The sequence below is a fragment of the Chelon labrosus genome, assembly GCF_963514085.1.
Source record: "Chelon labrosus genome assembly, chromosome: 10".
Classification (NCBI taxonomy): Eukaryota; Metazoa; Chordata; class Actinopteri; order Mugiliformes; family Mugilidae; genus Chelon; species Chelon labrosus.
The window spans coordinates 19,057,738-19,080,860 of record NC_140360.1 but is presented as its reverse complement, the minus strand read 5'-3'; the positions used below and the strand labels follow the sequence as shown (position 1 = coordinate 19,080,860).

The 23,123-nt window shown below is 44.0% G+C and overlaps 1 protein-coding gene across 8 annotated transcripts in view; it reads left to right on the top strand.

The window, feature by feature from the left end:
- Window positions 1-28: 28 nt before the first annotated feature.
- LOC311494724 (ankyrin repeat and SAM domain-containing protein 1A) overlaps window positions 29-23,123 on the top strand; it is a gene marked incomplete at its 3' end in the record, with an annotated part of 65,350 nt that continues 42,255 nt past the window's right edge. For 6 of the 8 annotated variants that reach the window (XM_084553919.1, XM_084553921.1, XM_084553920.1 and 3 more), the window contains exons 1-4: window positions 29-663; window positions 12,002-12,082; window positions 12,313-12,469; window positions 13,345-13,407. In XM_084553919.1, the coding sequence (XP_084410045.1) occupies window positions 494-663; window positions 12,002-12,082; window positions 12,313-12,469; window positions 13,345-13,407 (471 nt within the window). In that variant the 5' untranslated portion in view covers window positions 29-493. The remainder of the gene's footprint in view (window positions 664-12,001; window positions 12,083-12,312; window positions 12,470-13,344; window positions 13,408-23,123) is intronic. The other 2 variants (XM_084553923.1, XM_084553922.1) reach the window with 1 other exon arrangement.

The window sequence follows — 23,123 nt, the reverse complement described above, 5'->3', positions numbered from 1 at the left end:
AGACAGTACAACCACTGGATAGGTATAACTCTGGCTCGTTCCCATGGAGACGCCATCTTGCTTATGCTTATCCAGCCAGTGTGTCGAGCAGCTAGGGCGGCGGTGGTAGGGCTTGTGTGTGTGTGTGTGTGTGTGTGTCTGAAGGGTTTCGGATTGGAGATGCAGAAAGAAAGGGCAGTTTCGAGGAAGTGACGGACGACGCTCGGAGGACTGGTCAGAGGAAGTTTGCTCAATGCTGGTGCCGAGCTGCTGAACGAAACTTTTCCCTTCCTTGAGCCCCAGCGGCACCGTGGATCGGGAACGGACGGATCCAGCGGCGGAGGGAGCTGTTGTTTTCTTCGCCACTCACGTAGCACTGAGGAATAAACTTGAGACTGGGAGAAAGACGGGGGTCGCAGAGGAATTTCACTCCCCGCAACCAAACCCCCTTTTCCCCTTCTTTCCCCCGCGCCTCCTCTGATTTTTTTTTCTTCTACTTCTCCTGGGATCCGCGATGGGGAAGGAGCAGGAGCTTCTGGAAGCGGCGCGGACAGGAAACCTGGCCGCGGTGGAGAAGCTTTTATCCGGGAAGCGACAGTCCGCTGGCGGATCGTTTGCGACCGGTGGAAGCGGCAACAGTGGCGGCCACGGAGCCTCCTCTCATACGCTCTCCAGTCTGCTCAGGTAGGCTGTGGGAAAAGGGTCTGCTACAACTAAACGGGAGGCAGCAAGCAGCATTGTCCCTATCAAATACTACTAAATCACGTATTGTCACAACTTTTAGCATTTCAAGTATAAATGATTGGAGTTAAACATTTTTTTTTCCTGGTTTTACATTGCCAAGCGAGCACAACCTAAACCAGTGCAGCGCAGAAGCAGTGGCATGCTTCTTTGTTAGCTTACAGCTCTTGTGTTCCTGCCAGCTCTACTGTAATGTGCACAAACGGCCTGGAAGGCAATTGTGCAACTTAACTGGAGAGATCTGCAACAAAAACAGCCCGTGATCGCTTTAAAAAAACAAAAAAACAACAAAAAAAAGGGGACATATGTATTATTAATTGCTTACACATAGTCTAGACCTGCACACTTACTCGTGAAGGTGGAGTACAAAGACACTGCTCAGATTGAGATTCTGCTGTTTGGAAAGATTTATTTAACGACACCCTGAGTATAAACTCCATTTATGGTCCTTAGGTTGTAGGTGTGAACCAGGAATATTTGACTCTTATCGGCGGTCACAGAGAGGAAGTCCTCTGTGTGGTAAACATTTGATGTGGTTTTTCACATCTATAAAAAGATCATCTGTTAGAAAGGCTTGGCAGCACTTTTGAGGCTGTCTTCTCACCTGCTCGCCCCTACTTAAGTAGTTCCAAATTAAAGATAAAGAGCAAACGACACCCTCACTGTCATCTTTGCGCCCGTGCAATCTGTGCACACATACTGCTGTGTGTCCGTGGCTTGTGGAGTGGAGTGTCTCACAGAGCAGGACTCATTTGCCTAAAAGAAAAGGCGTTGGTAATGCTCCATTAGTACATGCGTCACATCGTTCAATGTATTAGCAATAGGCGCCTCTTTAAATATACCATTCTTATAACTTCCTGGCTGTAGTAAATAACTGGCAGGGTGAATATATGGGATTGCAGGCGTTATCCGGCTTACAACAGCCGGATTGTTGATTTTCCCCTGGGCTGAAACATGATCATGAAATGCAGTTTCATAAAGTTTCTGCTCAGTGTTTGGAGGAACCACTAAGAAGGGAAAGAACAGCAGTTGCTGTTAATAAAAAACAACAAACCCTTGAAGCTAGGTAGGCGTCCATATGTCCGCCTATGCATGTAAAATGAAATATGGCTGGCACACTTGTTAAGGTAAACCTCACGGCCAGGCTGAGTGCTTCATGTCAGAAGGCTAATCAGCACACTCATTTTAATGCTGTGCACACTCAGGTGAACGGCTGTCAGTCAAAACATAATATTGCTCCCCTGGGAGCCCCGGTGCCTGCCGACTTCATCTAAAGGGAAAGTGTTAGGATGAAGCTCGGGGTGATGCATCACTGTGTTACTTAGGGCAGACTGCACAACGTACTCAAGGTAATTACATTAAACCCTTCTAATCGGAAATCCAATTCAGAGATGTCATGCAGTCAAAGCTGACTCCGTCTCTCTACCTGACAGATCTGTGGGCGGACTCAAGAGTCCATTGTGTCATCTGTTCTGTCTTTAGCAATCGATGTTTGGCAATGACTGTGCAGGGAAATTGTTAGTAAGACCTTTGTAGGAAATGAATGAACTGCTGGTGTGTAGATCTGAAAAAGCCTGTTGCCTTCGGACACCTGAGCGCACAGTCTCTTGGAATATAACTAGTTGTAAGAGTAGTGACCACAGGGCTCCTTGGGGGATTGTAGCTATTGTGTATGACATTTGATTTGGTTTGCATAATCAAAATGTCAATACGTGTAAGGGAGTCGCAGTGAATTACTACAGTGGAACAGGCTTTGTGGTCGTGTGTTTACCAGAATCCCTTTATAACCTATTCATCCTCCATTGTTAGAAAGTGTAACGCTGTAATCCTGTCAGAGAAGATCTGATCTGTTCCAGATCAGTGTTTTTGGTTGTAATGTAGAAAGGGATGTATGTTTTTAACATTCACTTTCACTTCCACCTATGTGATTAAACTTCTTCATAATTTAAAATAGTTTTTATGCCTGTACAGGCATTTAATTCGACGTGTTGTGTTGCTGCTGTGCTGCTACACAACAGGATATCGCTGTTTGCATCTTGTGCATTTAAAAAAATCAACAATAGCTTCCTCATATTATATTGAACTCCCGTGGTATGCAGGTTGATGATCTAATCGACTCCATTACAGTTCTTTGAAGGTGTGTTGTGTGTGTGTTTCTACTAGATTTTTGGCGTTCTTGCTCTGGAATGGGGCGCAGGTTAAGACTTGCTGTGTTTTTGTAACCAGGCCGCTGTACAGCTCCGCTCTACGGAATGTCGGCTTTCCTGGGAGGCTGCATCCCAGCCGTTGCCATGGGACAAACACTGACCCCAGCATGTATAACACCAACACCGCCCCAAACATTTGTTCCGCGGTGCTCCATTAACGCCAGAATGAGCTGCGAAGAGCTTCCTCAAGTAGTAAGGTCACGGTGTATAACCTTGATAAGACAGCATGGCGGTGGCTGCAGTTCCATTGATGCAAGTTTGAGGAATTGTTAATGTTCTTATGCCTCGCTGGTGTCTGTTTTAGGATTTGGATCAGTGCATGCATTTGCATTTTCCCCCCCTCTATGCCATAGTTTTTATTCCAGGCCCCATGACCTGTTTTGATCCCAGAAGTGAACAGGAAGAGTTTTTCACTAGCACTTCCTGGCCCAGGTTGCCAAAGCCCAGGCAGCTGTTGCAGCTAGACTGGAGGTAAGACAAGTCCCTGGCAGAGAGAGAGTGGCTGCCCACTGAGGGGAAATTAACAGAGGAATGCATGGAGTCCTGGACTGACGCTCTGAGAGCTTAGCCAGATGAGAGCTCCTCTCCCAGCTTCACAGCCATGTCCTTTGTCCCACTGACAAAGCGCAGAAGGGTGCTTTTCATATTCATATCAGTCCCAAAAGACCATTCTGTTGCTTTTCTATACTTTTTAGTTTTACAAAGAAAATTGAGCTGTCATTCGGATAGAATTGGACCACCTATTAAGAAGAGTGTGCTCGTTTCGGCTAATGTTTCCCATTGCTTTAGACTAAAACATAAAAATCTGCTTAAAATTGAAATATATTTTCTCTGTAACATGTTTTTTTCTTTCTATTTACTAAATGCAATTCAGGAAAGCATTTCAGTCTGATGACTTGGTTAGCATTTTAAGAGGCTTGGGCAAAACTCCAGATCATTCCATCCCATTTCATCTGCAATTTCTGGCTCAACCCAAGCAGATCAGACTGGTGTCAGCTGTGGGGCTATCTGCTGCCTGACAACTAGCACGTACTGTCCTTTCAGAAACAAAATTCCTTCCTCGTTTTTTAGGACCTGTGTGCATATACGTGTGGAGGAACAAATGACAGGCTCACAGCGGGGTACTGACACTCTTAATACTGCACGGGAAAGCTCATGCAAGCCGTCTCAGTGGCATCAGTTTGCACAGGGAGACCATGCTAACAAGGCAGTTTCTGCCACTTTTGCACAACTGGCAGGAGCCCCAGATTATTGGTGAAGTAAAAGCTGGGTGGGCAGCAGGCACGGCAGTCACATTTTATCATGTGTTGACCTCTGAACCAAGAGAAACTGTAGCTGGTACACCCCAGGAGGGAGCACCGGTAGCTGGGTAATCTAACACCACCATGTTAGCATTCCAGGAGCATCTGAGTTTGGGATGCTCTGCGCTGTGTGTTATGTTTACGGCTGATGTTTGTGTAGTCTGAGAAAGCACGCAGAGGCCCTCAGTAGTGATGGATTCCACATATGTGTGTGTGTGTGTGTGGGAGGAGGAACTGAATCTGACAAATACAGTGTCCTCTCCATGCAGTATGCAGAGTCCTCTTTACTTTAAAGTAATAGTGGTAGGCTAAAAATAGATTTCATCCAAGTGGGTCAGGAGTTTCTTGATTGGTTTGTTCGGGGATCTGTTTCTTTGAAGTAGTCTGAAATAGAAAATATGTCTTGTGAGAATGATGAGACTTTGCTTTTCGTTACTGCTGAACAATTAAGACCCTTTAAAGTCTCTTGTTCTCAGAGAAAATGCTGTTATTTGCAGTTTCCATCTTACTATACTACACTATAACACATTTACTGACTCATGTGTCTGCTTGTTTATGTAAAATGATAAGATTGCTTAGATTTGTTACCGCGACAATGGCCAGAGACGTCGGTCAGGGACGCCCCTCATGTCCAGCGCAGGCCTACGTGTGCTTGCTGGCTGTTTGCAGCCCCTGACCCAGACATTTTCGTCTGTCTGTCCCGCTGGCTGGCGTCTTCTTTTCTCTCCCACTCTGCTGCTCTCAGCAGTCTTCCTGCCCACCTGCTGGGCCCACGCCAACCTCTACTCCACCTTCAGACTTCAAACATGTCATACATGTAGCTGGCCTTTCTAACTTACTTCAGTATGCAGACGCAGGAAACAAATAAGTCTTTTTTGCTTTGCTCTTTCTGCAGACCAGAAAAAGGGAAATGTAACAGTGTGTTATGGAATGAAGCAGCCTTAGTGTGACTAAGCACTAACTGTGAAACACATCTTCTTTTGTATTCACACATACGACGTGTCATCGATGAGGCAAAACCTATTATACATATAGTAACTTCAAAAATGGCCTCAGTTAAAAAAAAAGTTTGTCAGCTGACTCTCTCTATATATATATATATATGTGACAATATATATATATATATATATATATATATATATATATATATATATATATATTTCACACTGGATTTATAGAGAAGTTCTGTTTCAAGAGGTTGTTTTTCAGCATAGGTCCATTCAAAATTAGCAAGGTGTTAGCTGAAACTGAAAACAGCCTCTTTCTTTCCACCAAAATGCTCAGCTATGCCTGTGTGAAGCATTGCATCTTTCTGGTTGTGCAGCAGCGTCTGCTGTGAAATCCATGTGGGAAATAGTCGAAGGACAGGTTGACTGATCGACTGTGCTGTGTTTTTTCTCATCTGATTCTCTCATCAGATTTTTTTTTTTTTCTTAACCCCAAATTTCCAGCTTGCCACCAGCCTTTTTTTCTTGTGTTCATTATCTTGGTTCTGCTGGATCCCAACGAACTGCTCAGATCATAGTCTTTGAGCATATGCAGTTTTTTTTCACACCTCCTGCTGCAACACAGTTGCGCTGTGAAATGCTCACTGTGGTGCTTTTGTGAATCATGAAAACTCAGTCAGGCTTTGTCAAGGCTGTCCACTACAGCTATACTGGCAAATGAGCGGCTGTATATCTGTAACTCATTCTGATCTGTTTAACTGGATCTGAAATGTTTAATGTTGCTAACTTCATGTTATAGCAATGGCTTTCGTCTCTTCTGTCCCACCTCCATATTTGTTCTGTCTCTACTTGGCTGGCCTCAAGCAGATGGATCCCCCTATATCAGTTATGTTTCTTCAGTTCTTGCTTTATGTTCTGCATTTTGAGACAGTTTTGATTGTTTTGGATGCTTTAAAAACATTTCACCAAGCAATCTTAACAGCATGGTTCTATAGATTGTCCTGTCTTCCTGTTGGTCAATCCACCACTTTGGCCTAGGCTAAAGTATCTCATCTGGCTTGGCATAAAATTACAGACAGACATTCACATTCCCCGGAGAATCCATCCTAACGACTGGTGGAGTGCACAAGTACTTGATCAAGTACTTGCAGTGCCTGTGATATTCTGTCAGCCTCAGATGTACTCTGTGTTGTGAAAGTGTGAAATGACAAATTATTGTTAATACTGTAAAAGTTATACCAGGTCCATGAGTGTTTAATTATTGCCTTTAATCACAACAGTGCACCTAAGTACAATATCATAGAGCTGCTTGTATACCTCACCAGGAGCTCAACATAATTAAACATAAACCAAAAATTCTCTTGAGTAGTTTAAACTAGGGGTGGCACGACTTCAGATTTTTTTAAAAGTCGACTATCATGTGGTGAAACCAAATTTAGTCGCTGAAGACATCACTAATAAAAAACAGAAAGTAATGCTTTGTAACAATTAACTCTGTATTCTTGACCTGAATACATAGCAGCACTGCTATTTATGCATAGCCTGTATAAAAACAGGCTGCAACTCGGCATAATCAATAGCATTTAATAGTATCATGCTGTAAGATGGGATTGTGTAGCCGGGTTCTAGTAAAATGCGTTATTTCTCTGAAGCCTTTTCCGTGTATAGCAGCTAAAGGCCTACTATCTCTGACAATTAAATTCACCAGCAGATTGTTAATGTGCAGCCTCCCTCTCTCTGCTACCGCAGGGCATTTGGTGATGATGTTGTTAACTAACTGCTGCCAAGAGGATTTGGACCGTTCCTCTTCTAGCGTAAACGGATGCCTTTTCAGATGAGTGTGCGTTGCAGTACTGCTTTTGTTGTATTTCACGACTGACATTTACATATTCTGAATGTCACGGTAGAATGGGCTTCATTATTGGTGAAGTATTTCCACACACTTGATGAACTGCTGCTAGTTTTCTGCAATGACTCACCGGGTTTCTCACCGGGTTTCTCACCGGGCTTCTCACCTGTCATCTAGGAGGCGTATGTGTTGTTAGGGTCACGTGATCAGTGACTTGTCAACATGATGCTTAAAGCGTCAAGTCACACCAGTGAGGACAACAAACTGACTAGTTGACTAGTCTGTACAACCCCTAGTTTAAACATATGTTGAGGCCTTTCCATATCTGTGTCATACAAGAAGACTGTTTGTCTGTTGTGTTTTTATGTGCTATCTAACTTGCAACACCTCTCCGGTGGTAGAGTGGTTTTCCACTAACCGCAGGGTCTGCCTCTGGCAAGTCACTGAACCGCCCCGAGCCTAGACGAGAACCTCGCATGGCAGTAAAAGTAAAAAAGGCACTATTTAAGCACAGTACCTATTTAAGCACAATTAGTATTTATACAGTGTCAGAACTATAAAATGCTTTTCTTTATAATGTGTGCATGGTAAATAATTCCATTTATAGTTCTTTGGTCTTAATATGGTATCTTGACCGAGTTTAGCCTTCAGCATACAAGTACTCCAGTCTCTGCTAAAGAGGAGATGCTCAGGTTGATTGTTTGGCACCATGGTGTCTGGTTCCAACACCTGCCAGCATTATGCATAATTAAGCCCAATTTCCCTGACGGTGGCTGACATGAACCAGTCACTGCTGGGCTCGGTGCCCTGGGCTAGACTAATCCCTGGCAGTGTGGTCACACTGCTAATAAGCTGGAGAACAAATCTGTTTATTTGACACTGGGTTCATGCTCACCTGGGTTCACATTTGCTTAAAACCACCTCTGAATTTTGAGTGGAAAATAAACATTTAATCCCTCAATAAACATTTAATCACATATTATGACTTTTGGTTCCACTGGGTTTATTTCGCTTTAGGATGAATGCTTTGAGAATCTGGTGTTGCTCCAAATGCTGTTGGAAGCAGGCAATAAATATAAGTCATGATCCTAACATTACCTTACAAAACAGTCTGTTAGCGTTTAATAAATGTTGTACACCAGTCAGGCATAACATTATGACCACCTTCGTAATATTTTGTAGGCCTCCAAAACAGTTCTGACTCATCAGTGAATGGACATGAGGGGTTTATTACAGTGCATCCCACAGATAATCGATCAGTTTGGGATCTAGTGAATTTGGAGGCCAGATCAACACCTTGTGCTGTTCTTCGTGTTTTTTTTGAGTTGTTCCTCAGCCGTTTTTGTGTGTGTACCTGTGTCAGGCTGCATCCTGCTGGGGATGGCTGCTGCCATCAACTAGTGTTATTGCTGTGGGGTGGGGGTGCCTGGTCTGGTCTAGGTGGGTGGTACATTAACGTCTAATTAACGTCTACACGAATGACAGGACCATAACGTTTCCCAGCAGAACATTGTATTGTCACCAGATGGTCAATGTTATTTTCTTCTCCTGTCAGTGGCTTTAATGTTATGGCAGATCGGTGTATACCAGACCTGACCGGTATTAATGAATATGGATGAAACAAGTACTACAAAAATGATTTAACTATTTATCTAACTGTGTGTACCTTCATATGCATCGGTTAACTTGTTTTAATTTAGTTCTTCACTGGGTTTCAAAGCGTTAAACCAAACTACAGGATCTTCTGTGTTAATCAGTGAGCTGCATTATGTCTCACTCTCTATATTTTGTAAATGTTTGTATTTTCAGTGACTAATAGAAGCAAACTAATGAAGACAATACATAAAAGAAGGAAAACGTTATTATCCCTCCTTTTCTCGTAGTGGCCCGGCTTTGTGTGACACTGAATTTCAGCCCCCCAGAATCTCTTTCAAACTTCGGCTTCATCCCGCTGATATTCCCTCAGGCAAATTAAGGATTAGCTCAGCCTTTCAAAGAGGAATTCCTCAGTCAGTTCCCATGAATGTGCCCCCTCCCAAACCAAATCAACTCTGTTTAGCCCATTGCCTCCGCTATGGGCCTAAGCCCTGTCCCTCCGTTAGGTTGGTTGTGAGCCGTAGTAAGAGGATGAAGTGGATTGTCGAGCACCACTCTGACTCATGCCCTTGAGTGCCATGCTGCCAAAATGCTCAGAGGACGTAACACTTGCACTGCGCTTAAAGCTGCTGCTGCGGGCAGCTCTGTTCGTAGCAAACTGAAACACTGTGACAGTGAAAAATGTAATGAGGAGAGATCTTCATTCCCTCTGCATGGGTATGAGTTTGATGGGATTCATGGACGGTCATGTCACTGACTAGAGCTGTAATAACACGGAAGTAGAGTAATGTGGCTATAGATGACACAGTGTTTATGTTTCTGAGTGTCATTTTTAGCACTTGCAATTACACATCAGTCATGACCGATAAGGAGGTTCAGTGTGCAGACGTATCATACATTTTAGCTCGTACTGTACATTTTGTTGGTGATTTGAATGTGAAACAGAAATCTTGACGCTTTGTCCTGCATTTTGTTTTACTCTTAAATATTGTTCAGATTTTGAACTTGGATATACACCGATCAGCCACAACATTAAAACCACTGACAGGAGATGTGAATAACATTGACCATTTTGTGCACCTGGCACATTCATGTGGATGTTACTTAGACATGTACCACCCACCTAGACCAGACCAGGCACCCCGACCACATAGCAATGACACTCCTTGATGGCAGCAGCCATCCCCAGCAGGATGCAGCCTGACACAGGGACATACACACAAAAAAGGTTTAGGAACAACTCAGAAAATATGAAAAACAGCACAAGGTGTTGACCTGGCCTCCAAATTCACTAGATCCCAAATTATCCCAAGTATCTGTGGGACGATCCACAGAGGCCCCTCCCCTCAACCCATAGGACACAAAGGCCCCCACTATTCACCACAGGACACCCTCAGAAGGACCATGTCCATTCTCTGATGAGTCACAACTTTTTTTGAAGGCACAAGGGTGACCTCCACAAGATTAAGTGGTCATAATGTTGTGCCTCGTCGACGTATCATAAAATACATTGAAATACCTTGAACACAATATACTTTAAGTACATATATAAGGTAACATTTGTACTGCAGACATCTGAAAGGTCTGAATGTTGAATCTATTGCAGTTATAATGCATTAGGGGAGAAATCTTTCATCATTCTGCTAACAGCTTCTGCCTCATGTCTGATTTTTATTGTATTCTCCAGTTGTAGTCCCTGCTCTGTCCTGTTTTATGTTAATTTGTATATGGGATTTTTGCTCTAAGCAGTTGCATAACTCTTTTATCTAGGACAGCAACTAGAGGTCTGTTTCTGTCTCTGTTTCCCCCCCTTTGATGTGTTCAACAGCGGTGCTGCTTTGCTCTTTACTACAATTTTGGTTATTAGAAACAGGGAGGAAGTGCATATGTGTGACGGCTTAAAAGCTGACATAATCGTAGTTCGCACATTTCCCCCGCTCTCCGACGGGAATTTTATCAGTCCGCCACATTTTCCCACTCTAGCATTTCCTTCGACCGCCGCGTTTGAAGTCCCGTGACTTCATGGCTGCCCGGCTTGGTAAGATGAGACCTCGAAGGCCTGCTGGAAGGAATAAACGGCTTAGGCCGTGAGTAGTAGAGTGGTGCATCTCTGTGTGTCTGGGCTCTGTCAGGCCCATTGTTCTGCAGGCTACAGACCCCTTCCAAGACACTTATTTAATGAGACGGCTCTGACTGTGTAATTGCAGGCTTCTCTGAGAGCTATTATGGGAGATGTGTTTTACGGGGGCGAAACAGCGATCGCTGCGACAAAAAAAATGAGCCGCGTGTATGTGTGTGTGTGTGTGTGAAGCAGAGTAGCACAGTGTCAGTGGAGCTGCTTCCACATCTTCAACATACTGACTGTGCTGCCGATCAGTTCATAATGTGCAGTAAATGTGTTGAAATGCTGGGGCTAGTGTTCTTCTTCTTTCTTCATTCGTAGAAGTTACATGAATCAAAAGCCTGTCCAGTAATAATTTATGAAGCTTTTGCGTGGATTTTGAGACAGTTAAATATAAAAAGCTAAGAAATATTTTCTTATCATCTCATTGTAAAAAAAAATCCTATATCTATGCATGATTGATTCTCTGCGAGGCGCGACTGTTTTGCTCCAATTCTCTTTCTGTATAGCAAATGACTGGCCTCAGATATTTGGTTCACTAGTGCTGGGATTTCCTCGTCGCATGATTTATTTAGGATGTTTTAAGGTCTTTTCAGAGAGCCTCACATCCCGTCCTTGCGCTCCGTCTCCCCAGACATCCTTTACCTCCTTAAATTACTCCCTCCATCATTCTTCACCGTCCCCTCTGTCACTGTCCTCCTCACCGCGGTGCTCTTTGCAAATTAAAAGAAACAGACCAATCTGAGCCGACAGCTGAGTTCGGATCGAATGAATGAGAGCGCTGGACTGATGCTGGCCTACCTACCACTTCACCCCCTCTGTGCCTTTTGGCTCCTGTCCCAATGCTTTGTTTGTTGTTTGATACGTTGAATAACAAAAGCCTATTCTACTCCAGGGCCTGGCACAGAATAATCAGGCGTTGGTTGCACAGAGTTACTGTAAACTATAAATAATTAGCTCATCTAATCAGCTGCTCAGTGGTGATGGTGCTTGTTTCCCTTCCTGGTTTCCTGGTTTAATATTACCTCTTCGTTCCTGTCATCCTATATATTTCTTTAGAGAGAAGTTCTAAGTACTGTATCTTGGGATGGGCTGTGATTTGAACTGTTTGCTATGTGAGACTGGGGCCCGTAGATAGGAATCAGAGCAGAGTCAGTCACACCCACAGTTAAGAGACTTCACACAGGGATAGGCACTGTTTGTTTGGTGTTTGTGGTCTTTTTGCCTGAAGCCTAACGATGCTTTCTGCTCTTTAACAGCATCTGGAGAGGCCCCAATGTGAATTGTGTGGACAGCACTGGATACACCCCTCTTCACCACGCCGCCCTGAACGGACACAGGTAGATGAGTGATGAATAAATATAACCCTAACAGAAGAAGAAATGTTTGTGTCGGTGAAAGTTTCAGTTCCTGTGTTTGTGCTCTGCATTAAATGGGCTCTGGCCTCGCGGACAATTGCCCCTCGGGGACTAAGAAGCTATTGATTGTTTGCTAAGTCTGCATGTATTCATTAGTGTGGTCTATACCGCTGGCGCTTTCTGACCTGTCCCGTTCCTTCATTCACTTGCAGCGACGTGGTGGAGGCGCTGCTACGAAACGAGGCCTTGACCAACATCGCCGACAACAAGGGCTGCTACCCTCTCCACCTGGCTGCGTGGAAGGGAGATGAGCACATCGTAAGGCTGCTCATTCACCAAGGACCTTCACACCCCAAGCTCAACGAGCAGGTCTGCTGCTGCATTTGCTCTTCTGCGTTAGCGTGCGTGTGTTGATCATGGTCTCTCTTACTCTTCTAGTATTGTCTTACAGGTTTACCTAGCTGCTGATATACTGGGCTGAAGCTGTAGTGAAATGACACCAGTGCACAAACTGATCTTCCTCTTCAGAGTTTGCCAAAATATGTGTGTCCGAAGCAGACACTTTAGGACCTTGTGGTAGCATCTTGGCTCTATTTTACTCTAATAACATTTCCAGTCGTGTCATAATAGCAGCTCTAATGGTTTAATCAGTGCCCGTAGGAGGTTGATCATTTTCCCTGTTGAGGTAATTTTAGCAAACCAAATGCCATGCAGAGACCTTTTGATTGCAAATTGTAATTCAGCATGACACCATCTATATTTGAACAACGCCAAAAAAGAATGCGACCAGCGAGCATTAACCTCAGTGCAGCACGACTTCTCCTTTGATGATGTGATACTTGAAGCTCTTCTAAGCCGTGCTAGTGTGAGAAGTGCCTGTTTCCTCTAACCATTTTAACTGTTTTAACTCTTTTATGTTTGACGTTTTGTTTGGTTGCTTCCTGCTCAGACAACCTCCAGACTGAAACCATCTCTGGGCTGTTCCATTTGGGATGAGGAGAAATGACCCATTATGAGTTTTATAAACCTGGCCACACATTCAGATAGACTGCAGCTATGAAATCCATTAGATCACAAAGTGTATTCTCATTTTGTGTCATTTCTTCCAGCCTATTCATGACATCTGATTGTTCATTAACTCAATTTTTTTTTTTCTTTTTATTCAGTTTGAATCATTTGTGATCATTCGTTCATTGCTTGTCTCAACCAAAACCATCAACCTATCTTCTCTTCCTCCCTCCCAGAGCTCTGTAGACCATAAAGAGTTCAAACGCTGTGGGCCCTTTGACCCCTATATTAATGCCAAGGTGTGTACACAGTGCTGCTGAAAACAACAATTTCTTTTGACGTGCTTCTTTGCTGTACTGCTGTGTTGGCTTGCTGGGCTTGGGTTTGGTTTGTTGCTGCTGATGCTGCTTCTGCTTTTGCTTCGGGGCCACTCTGCTGCAGAGATACGGGGAGACTTTCAATTTCACTCGCTATCGGACGATCTCTGCTCGCTGGCTTTCTACCCATGTTCGCCTGTGATCGTTAATTTCAGATATTACAGGATGTTTTACATAGGTCACTCTGCATTACAACATGCCTTTTATTAATAGAGGTTGTTACACTAGTTGGGAATAAATTAGGCTTTGGATAAAAATGGTAAATGGTCTACGCTGACCTTATTGGTACTCAAAAAAACCATTTACACACACATTCACATGTTGACGACAGTGTGCTGCCTGCCACTGGGAGCAACTTTGGTTTCATTGTCTTGCCCAAGGACACTTTCACATGTGAAGATGAGGACCAGGGATTGAACCCAGCTCCACAACATGATCTACGGCCACCCAAAATGCACTCAAACCTTTGTGTAAATGTCTGTCCTCCAAGACCATTTGTAGTTGGTTGATGAGTCTCTCTTCTCTGGGTGATACAAATTTAACAAATTTGGTAGACGAACCCTCTATGAGCTCCCCTATCGGTTGCCATGTTGACATTCCCTGACTCTGCTTAACTCCCAACTAATCTGGAAATGGTCAAAAAGGTGGAGGGGGAGTGGAGCTGAGGGTGGGGCGGTTAGCAGCCTGTGAGGACACCCACCTGTCGCTAATAGTAGCCATGCCCTTAATTCTCCATAAATAGAATTATTTGTGTCTTTGGTTCTCAGTCATCCAGGTCATGGTATATCCAAAAAGTGTTTAAGAAAAGCAACTGGACTTGTAGGGTTTTTTTGAGAAGACGTTTCACCACTCATCCAAGTAGCTTCCCTCTAAGGGACTGGTGGGAAGATGAGGTTTAAATAGGAACATCGGAAGCTTGCTTGACTTGTTTCTGTAACGACCTGTCACGACTAGTGTCCATTAACGGCTAGATACTTACCTGTCGTTGAGGGGGGACTGTTGGTCCCTGTCCTCTTTCTCTACGAACGGCGCTCTAAAAACCCATAATCAGTCAGAGGGGTCGTTAGAGCGCCATTAGAACTGAAGAAGCTACTCGGATGAATGGCGAAACATACTCTCAAAAAACTCTACAAGTCCAGTTGCCTTCTTAAACGCTTTTTGGATATTCCTTCTGTAAAGTTTTGCATGGTAACATGGAGTGCAGTGACAATCGATTTGCTTTTCAAGCCAGCCTCTAGTGGTCATTCAAGGAACTGTACTTCACTTGTTTTTGGCACTTCCATATTGCCATCAATACACGGTTTGTCCTTCTGTGTCAATTTGACGCCATAGATACGGCGACAGCACAGAGCATACTCAGACCCTGCACAGACCCTAGCGCCGTATGTGACGTGCACCTCCCCAGAAATGGAATTACGTGCCACTGCAACACAGTCAGCTTGGTCGTAGCGTGTTTCCGCTTTATTGTTTCCGACTGCTTCTCCATGTCCGCAATTTCTGAATTGATTGTTTTTGATCGATAAAGATGGAACACATTGAGGAAAGGTTAACTGAGGAGGTTCAGAAATACAAACATTCATATGACTAATCTTCGGTGACATTTCTGAAAACGTTTCAGTCACCATTGAAAGTAGAAAGTAGAAAGCAGAAACAAAAATTAACCAGACTTGCAAAAAAGACACAGCGCCGACTAGCGTTTGAGTGGTATTTTTACAGAGCGAGTCAGACTGACGAGCGCACAAGTATAAATGGCCAGCGCAGGCTACGTGCGTAGGTTACAGTGTCTATGTCCCGCAGTGCTATAAAAGAGCCTTTACTCAACACCAGCGGTTGCTGCTTGTCTAAACCACAGCATCAAGTAAAGCTATACCAATCATTATGGTATTACTCCTTTAAACAATGGGGAGGTTGACAGACGGCTTATGGTGGCTTACAGGATGTCCTCTGTAACCTGCCGCTGCTAAAAAGCACTGCTGGATACTGGTGAATTATATAAGGCTGCACAATGAGTACCTGCTAACTTTTGCAGCATTATATGCATCATTTATGTCTTGGAAGCTACTTATGATAGCATGCCATGGTTTCGCATTCATACTTCTCAGAGAATGATTCTTGATGTGTTTGGTAACTCCCTGATTTTAAAATATCTTGGATGGACTGGCAGAACTCTGACATTCAGAGTTTGCAGACGGTGAATGGTAATCCATTAAGGTTTATCAGATTGTTCTCGGTGGCCAACACAAGGGTTGAGGGTTGAGGGTTGAGGGTTAAACTGAATCTGCCCAATACTTTGGTTTGAGATTGAAAACCTGAAAAATCTATCAGCTGTATTTTGAATTTAGTGCTAATCAGCAAATGTTAGCATGTTAACATGTACAAGTAAGGTGCTGAACATGGTAGTCATGGCTGTCTTAGCATGTTGAGGATAGCACTTAGCTCAAAGCACCACTACACTTTAGTATAGTATAGTACATCCTCACAGGGCAACAAGCAGCTCTGAAGTCTCTTCTTGTTAAAATAATCAGTAAAGGCGACTTTGCTCTAGAAATGAATAGATTCCCTGCCGACTGAATAATATATTGACCCACTCCTCATTTCACCACTGTTGTATTTTTTCCATCTGCTGTTGATGAATGCCTCTGGAGCATCTTGCATGAATGTGTAGCACCTACTATATTCCATCAGGCCTCTTTATATTTATAGCATTCAACTACCCAGGGAAGCCCCAGTCACAGCCTCTCTGTACGAGGAGGTCGGCCGAGCTGACAGTGCCTCTGACAGTGTCACCCTCACGGTTAGTGCAGTGAACAGTGTGAACACGCTGGTCGCGCCATGATTTGATTTTCTGCGGGCAGAGCTGGAAACTCGCTCAGGCCTGTAAATAAAGCTGCACACTATTTTCGTACATTGTCACATATCCCCTCGACTAATCTTCTTAGTGTTTGGGTGGGAAGGCGGGCTTTCTTTAAAGCTGCTGCACACCAGAGTGGGAATTCTTCTTCTCCATTTATTGCCATTGAGTCTAAATGATGGATTTAACATTGAGTCGTCTGCTGAGATTTTGAATTATGATGTAAACACTTTGGGGTTCGTGTGGGCACCACTACCTGGTCAGGAACCTGAATAATTGATGCCCTGTTATGAATAAATCAAAAACACGACTGCAGCGTGGATGCTCTGGACCTGGTTGTGGTCAGGGTTGGTTGATGGCATCATGTGACTGAGTGGGCGGGGTGCGTCCTGCTTCTTCCCCTCTCAGCACACTCCAGGACCAGAGCGCCATCTCATGAGGAAGAGGAGGATGGGAGGTTTTTCTAATGTACCAGTCTCTTTGCATCAGCATCAAGCAGAGATTGCCATGCCATGCTCATCTGTGTGTAAATGGGTGTGTGTCCCCCTCCTCCTCCCGCATGAGCCTGTGAGCTGGCTCTGCCGAGGAGAGGAAGAGGTGGGACGTTGTCATAGCAACGGTGTCACGGTTTGTTGCCTGCAGTCGCCGAGAGTGACCCAGTAGAGAGACGCTGTGTTTGCGCGGCGTAAGCCGAGTAAGCGAGTTACGGAAGGGTGTGATGAGGATGTCTGGGGGCTCATGGAGGAGCTACAGCTTCAGCCGTCCCCTTCAGGGACACTCAAGAAATCAGCCTGGCTGGTAACCGGAAGCCAGCCAATCTAATGTTTATTCATTATGTCGGCATGCTCCCTCTCCTGCTGATAGAGTCCTCTGTGGGTTGGCCACTTTAATGACGTTTCAAGTGCCTTAGCAGGGTAGTGCTAACCACAGGATCTGACCTGTGCTGACCTCGCCACCTGAATATTTGGGTCAAAAAGCTTTAGTACAAATGCTGTTCAAAATATTAGGTTCAAACTGTTTTAGACTCTAGTTAATCAACAGGAAATGAGTTACTTTACTAGTTTACACATTTTTATAACTGTATTTATTAAGTTTGAACAAAACACGTCAGAACCGTCACAGCTCATACTCACATGTAATAGGGGCCGTAACTTTGCTGCGGAGCTTTTATTTAACAAAAGTGATCTGTAAAGTGTTGCTAGATTTCTCCTTCAGCGAGATTGGAATACTTCCAGATACTTCATCATCTCTACTTGTGTACAATCAATCATTGTGCTAGCAGAGTCCACAATTCTCCCAGAATTGCCATCAAATGATCTAAAGCAGTGGGTCTTCTTAATCTGATCTCCTCTGACTGCTCGAGTAATGACGGTGGCGAAAGCCCACAACGTTCACATAGAGGTATTATATATGGGAATATTTTGCAGATGATGTACTGCGTTTTGAATTTTAAAAGGCCACTCTCGGACCAAAGAGCCATGGAGCCTGATTGTATTTTAGATTTTTTGTGAAGAATAACGCTGAACATATGAGGTCTATTTAATCACTGTCATCATCTAATTCACTTATCTGACTCCTGGGCTTCATGGTTGTCGTAAATGAATAATCAGTATTTCAAAATTATGAAAATTAATACTTAATATAAAAGTTTTAAAGTTCCAGAAATCCTGCATTTGGTCTTTTTGTTAATCACTATATGTTCTGTGTATTACACCCTGGTAAGATATAACCATTAGTCTCCTCAGACTCAAATCACGCCACTTCATACCCCCTTCATACCTACTTTCTATATGGGTCACGTCTTATTCAACATATGTTGACAATAAAAGTAATGTTTTAGAAAGGTTAACCACCACCAAGGAAAATAAATGGTCTGTTTGGTTTCATGTTCAGTTTCATCCGCAGTATCTCAGAGGGCTCACACAGGGAAAAGTTTCTGATGGCAACAGCAGAAGTTGTTTTTCATACTTGGTCACTATGTAACGACCATTCATTATCAAGTAGAACAGAGTTTACTTGGTGCTTGCAGCCTGACAGTCTCTATAGTGTCCAGCTCTCGCCTCATCAACACATCACACTCCCTCCCCTTACCTTCTGCTCTCTGCTCGTCCTCCAGAACTTGTCTCTGTCATGCCAAGTAGTACAAGAGAACATTTTGCCATTCAGCAGAAGGATTCGTATTTTATTTTTCATTGTCATGCTTTCACATTTGCAAATTTTAGGGCGTGTGTGTGTGTGTGTGTTTTTTTTTTCTATGTCTGTTGAAGCAATTAGTTACTGGAGGAGAAAAGGCTGAGAGCAGAGATGGTATCCACTGTTAGATCTAAAAGCCTTTTAAATTATGTACTAATGTTTGGATATGTGTCCCATTTCATCAAGGGGAATGCGAAGGAGGGGGGAAAAAAAAAATCTTTCCTGTAAAAGGGAGAAAAAGTCCACTGCACGGGGAATTACAATCCATGGCAGGAAGCCAGTTAGACATCAATCTCATTACAGGACTGCGGGGCCTGTTTACTCTGGAATGTGTGACAGTGTCCACATAAAGATTCATTATTAGTCAGACTTCACATTATTATAGCTGTGTATTTAATGACCAGAACACTTAGAGAATGACTTTAATTTTGTGATTAATCTGTCTATTTTGTTTTAATAAACAGACAGGAAATGGGAAATTTCCCATCATTATTACTCAGAGAAAATGTAGTCATGAGAGTCTTTGTTCTGTCTGATCAACACTCCTTAACATTAAATTCAAGTTAAAAGGCTATGAATGCACAGATTTCATAGTGTCACAATGGGCACTGGCCTGCAGTGTGTATGGGCAGGCCTTTGGCATACTTGCAGGAACAGCTGCTCACCCCGCCCCTCCACCACCACCCACCTCTACTACTACCACTACCAGGGGCCAGGCTGACGTAACCGCTGCCTCGCTCTGCTGCCAGCCAGGCAGCACGTCACGTGACAGAGGTCACTAGTCAAACCGCGTTACCGTCTCCCAGCCCCAGGTTGTGAGAGTCATAACATCATCCTCCTCCCGCTGTCACTCCTTTCCCCCTCATATCAGAATGTTGTTCAGCATGGAAACACTATGGAGTGTAATGTCCAGATGTTTTTGGTTACTTCGGGGTTTATCAATCAGCAGCAGACAGCGGTGGCGATCTTAATCTCTTCTTGTCTGACGTGCGCAGAGCACAGAGGTCTAAATCAGGATATGAGGGTTTTATGCTGTCTGCAGCTCAGCGGTAATGACAGGATTTTCATATGAACTTGTACTGTCCAGGAAGTCTTAGCTGTGCAGTATGAATTCTAATCTCTTCCCCAGCAAGGCTGCTAAGTCATTGCTGCCATTTTGCGTAATAGCCTTCAGAGCTCCGTCTTGTTGGTACATGATTGTTTGACTGCTCATGCGGCCTGTGGTAGTACAGAGGAGATAAGGCTGATCCCGGTCTTTAAAGAGTGAAATGTCGCGCCGCAACCCACTGAGTCCTTCTTATGTAACAACATGAAAGTGTCTCACACCAAAATTACAAACAAACTCAGTAGAGCAGTGTTTTCAGATGGGCTATCTCTGCAGCAGGGCAATCAGTCGGCTAAAATTAGTTTCAAACCATGCTACCCATTTTTAGTTCCCCTTATTCAGTGTTTACTCTTTTAAGATTGCTTTACTGGCATGAAACATGCTGTTTTTTTTTTCCTCTTGCATGTGAATGTTGCAGTAACAGTGACATAGGTGGAGTTATAAATCGCTGTTTTTCTAGTTGCGGCTTGTATTTATAAGCATGATCACTCCATGGCTTGCGGATAAATCAGATCTAATGCATCCAAAATCTGCAAACACTACAGTGGAGCGCGTAGGTGTGTGCATGTAGCAGCACATCATTGAAGGACAATTGCATTTTCCCTAGAAACATGTGGGATTATACACCAAACAGGCATAACATTACGACCACCTTCCTAATATTGTGTAGGTCTCCCTTGTGCCTCCAAAACAGGTGTGACTCATCAGAGAATGGACATGGGCCTTCTGAGGGTGTCCTGCCTTTGGGTCCTATGGGTTGAGGGGAGGGGCCTCTGTGGATCATCCCACAGATACTTGACCAGTTTGGGATCTAGTGAATTTGGAGGCCAGGTCAACACCTTGTGCTGTTCTTCATGTTTTTTGAGTTGTTCCTAAGCCGTTTTTGTGTGTGTGCTTGTGTCAGGCTGCATCCTGCTGGGGACGGCTGCTGCCATCAAGGAGTGTCATTGCTATGGGGTGGGGGTGCCTGGTCTGGTCTAGGTGGGTGGTACATATCTGAGTAACATCCACATCGATACCAGGTCCAAAAGTTTCCCAGCAGAACACTGAATCGTCACAAGATGGTCAATGTTCTTTACTTCTCCTGTCAGTGGTCATAATGTTGTGCCTGATCGGTGCATGTGCTCCACGTACACTCACTAGCCAGTTCATTAGGTACTCTAGTGAAAACAAATGTATTCTAAAATAACTGTCCTGCGCTAAATCCACCTTGATGACCGTTATAATGTTCAGTTTATGTTGAAACAGCGTCAGAAAGGTGGTGATTAAACCGTATGATCATTTTGGAGGGTGTGGTTTGTGGTGCTATTAAACTGGATTGAAGTGTTTCTGTTATTTAGCCTAGCCCACAGACAAGAGTGGCCAGGACGGGACTGGACTACAAAAATCTATATACACAATATTTACTAGTATATTTAAGTATAAGACAGTTATTGAATATTAAAATGAAATTCATTATACTAAACAAAAAAAAAAACAACTGCGTGTGAAATGTGACAGTTACAATACGTCCAGTGTCACCAGTCACACATAGATGAGGTGGTTGTGGCAGGAAACGTTTCCTGTCACGTACCTTGAGACAAGGACATTGTCTGAGCCTTTTAGAGAAGATGCTGCGTTGTCTGTGTGTTACATGGTGGAGACGGTGGTCAGGGGTTATCTATACTACCACAACCATAACCTCTGAGTTGAAAACACTGGAACCGACTCTGGGTTACTTTAAACAAATGCTGAATACCATCCTTGAACCTTCGTGAAAACAGGATTTAGCGCAGGACTGTTGCATTAGAATGCATTAGGTCTCACTAGTGTACCTAATGAGCTGGCAAGTGAGTGTAAATCACAATAATGACAGATGAACCACAGCTTTAGCTCATAGTTTATTATTCTCCTGATTTACAGCCAGTGGGATAAACCTAAATGCCCAGTAGACACGTCATTTAAAAGTGGCAGAGGTCTCAGTGGACCCTGGACTCGAAGGCCTCTGTGTGAGTAACATGCTTCACCCTGCTGACATAAAAGGAGGCAAGGCTCAGTGTCTCATTGCTGCCCGTTTCCTGTAAGTGACTTAAACGGTTGCTCAACTGTGTTTAATATGATCAGATGCTTGCTAACGTGTTGCTTCAGTGTGCTAACCACCGGACAGACAGGTGAAACAGTTAGTGTTGACTGATGCTGTGTTACGTGCTCACTAGGTTGCGCTCATGTTAAACATTGTCAGCCAAAGCTTCACTTTTCAGTAGTTCTCCGTAATTCCTTTGGCCGGTCAAATTGCGGATGCTTGTAAATCATATGCTAGGGTTGACCGGACAGCTTCAAGGTTATTTGCATGTTATACCCCTGACTCTATGAGAATTTCCAGTTATGGGAAGTATCAACTAAAAGCAAAAGTAGCATCAATAAACGCCGTGTGCCAGGAAGATGATTGAGGCAGTTGACTGCAAATACACACAAAGTGATTACATCGCCATGATTCAGTTCCTCAAATATGCAGACTGAAGTCATTTTTTTACGACTCAGGGTGAATTTTTCTGAGACGTTGTGACAAACGCTGGATGCTGCGTAACAGCTAAAAGACGACGATCTGGCGGCGTCTGAGCGAACGCGTTAGTCTGTTTTGAGCCAGTGTGAAAGCACCCAGGCAGTTAAAGCTGTTCTCAGCCTGGTTTGTTCTAAGAGCAAAGGCTATTTTACATTTGTTTTGTTCAGTTTAGTTCGCCCGAGAAAGTTTTTTTTACCCCCTTCAGCCTGCCTCTCTGTCCCCTCCTTTGATAGGCAGGTGTCGTTTTGTTCCTCCAGACTCCGCCTCCTCTCTCTGTGTGCTCAAGCTGTGACCTGCTTTGCCAGTACAGTTCAATACTCTCTCTCATGCTCTCCCTGTCACAATGAAGGGAGATACCTTCCCCATCTGGTGCCAGGTCTTTGGGGCACCTGTCTGAAACTGCCCCGCTGCCCCCACCGTGTGACATCTCGTCTTCTGTGGCACAGCTGGCATGTTCCTCTGGGACTCTCCCAAACTGGCATGTACGTCCACGAGGGGGGCTTCTCACGCCAGCTGTCAGGCCTTTGTAGGTGGCTCTGTGCGTCTGGAATGACCGACTCTCTGGGCATGTGCTTCCACAATAGCTGGAATACTCTGCCACACCCATCTGTACACAGTATTTGAATGGGGCCAGAGAGCTGTGGGGCAATACGGGTCTTTATCTCACATTGCTAAGAGTCACATGTTTGCAATTCAAGAATACTTGAGAAAAAATTGAGAATGATTGTAGTGCTCACCATTTTTTCAATTTAATAAAGCCCCCTAATTCCACGATTCAAAAAAATAAATAAATGGAGCACAGCGTAGTCTTATGACTATCCACGTTATCACTGTGTGTTACTTGTTTTGAACTGGTCAGCTCTGTCAGTTAGGGTTCGCCCCCTGCTGGCTGATCATGGTAGAGATCATCCACAGTGCCGGAGGGTCATTGATCTTGTTGCTGCATG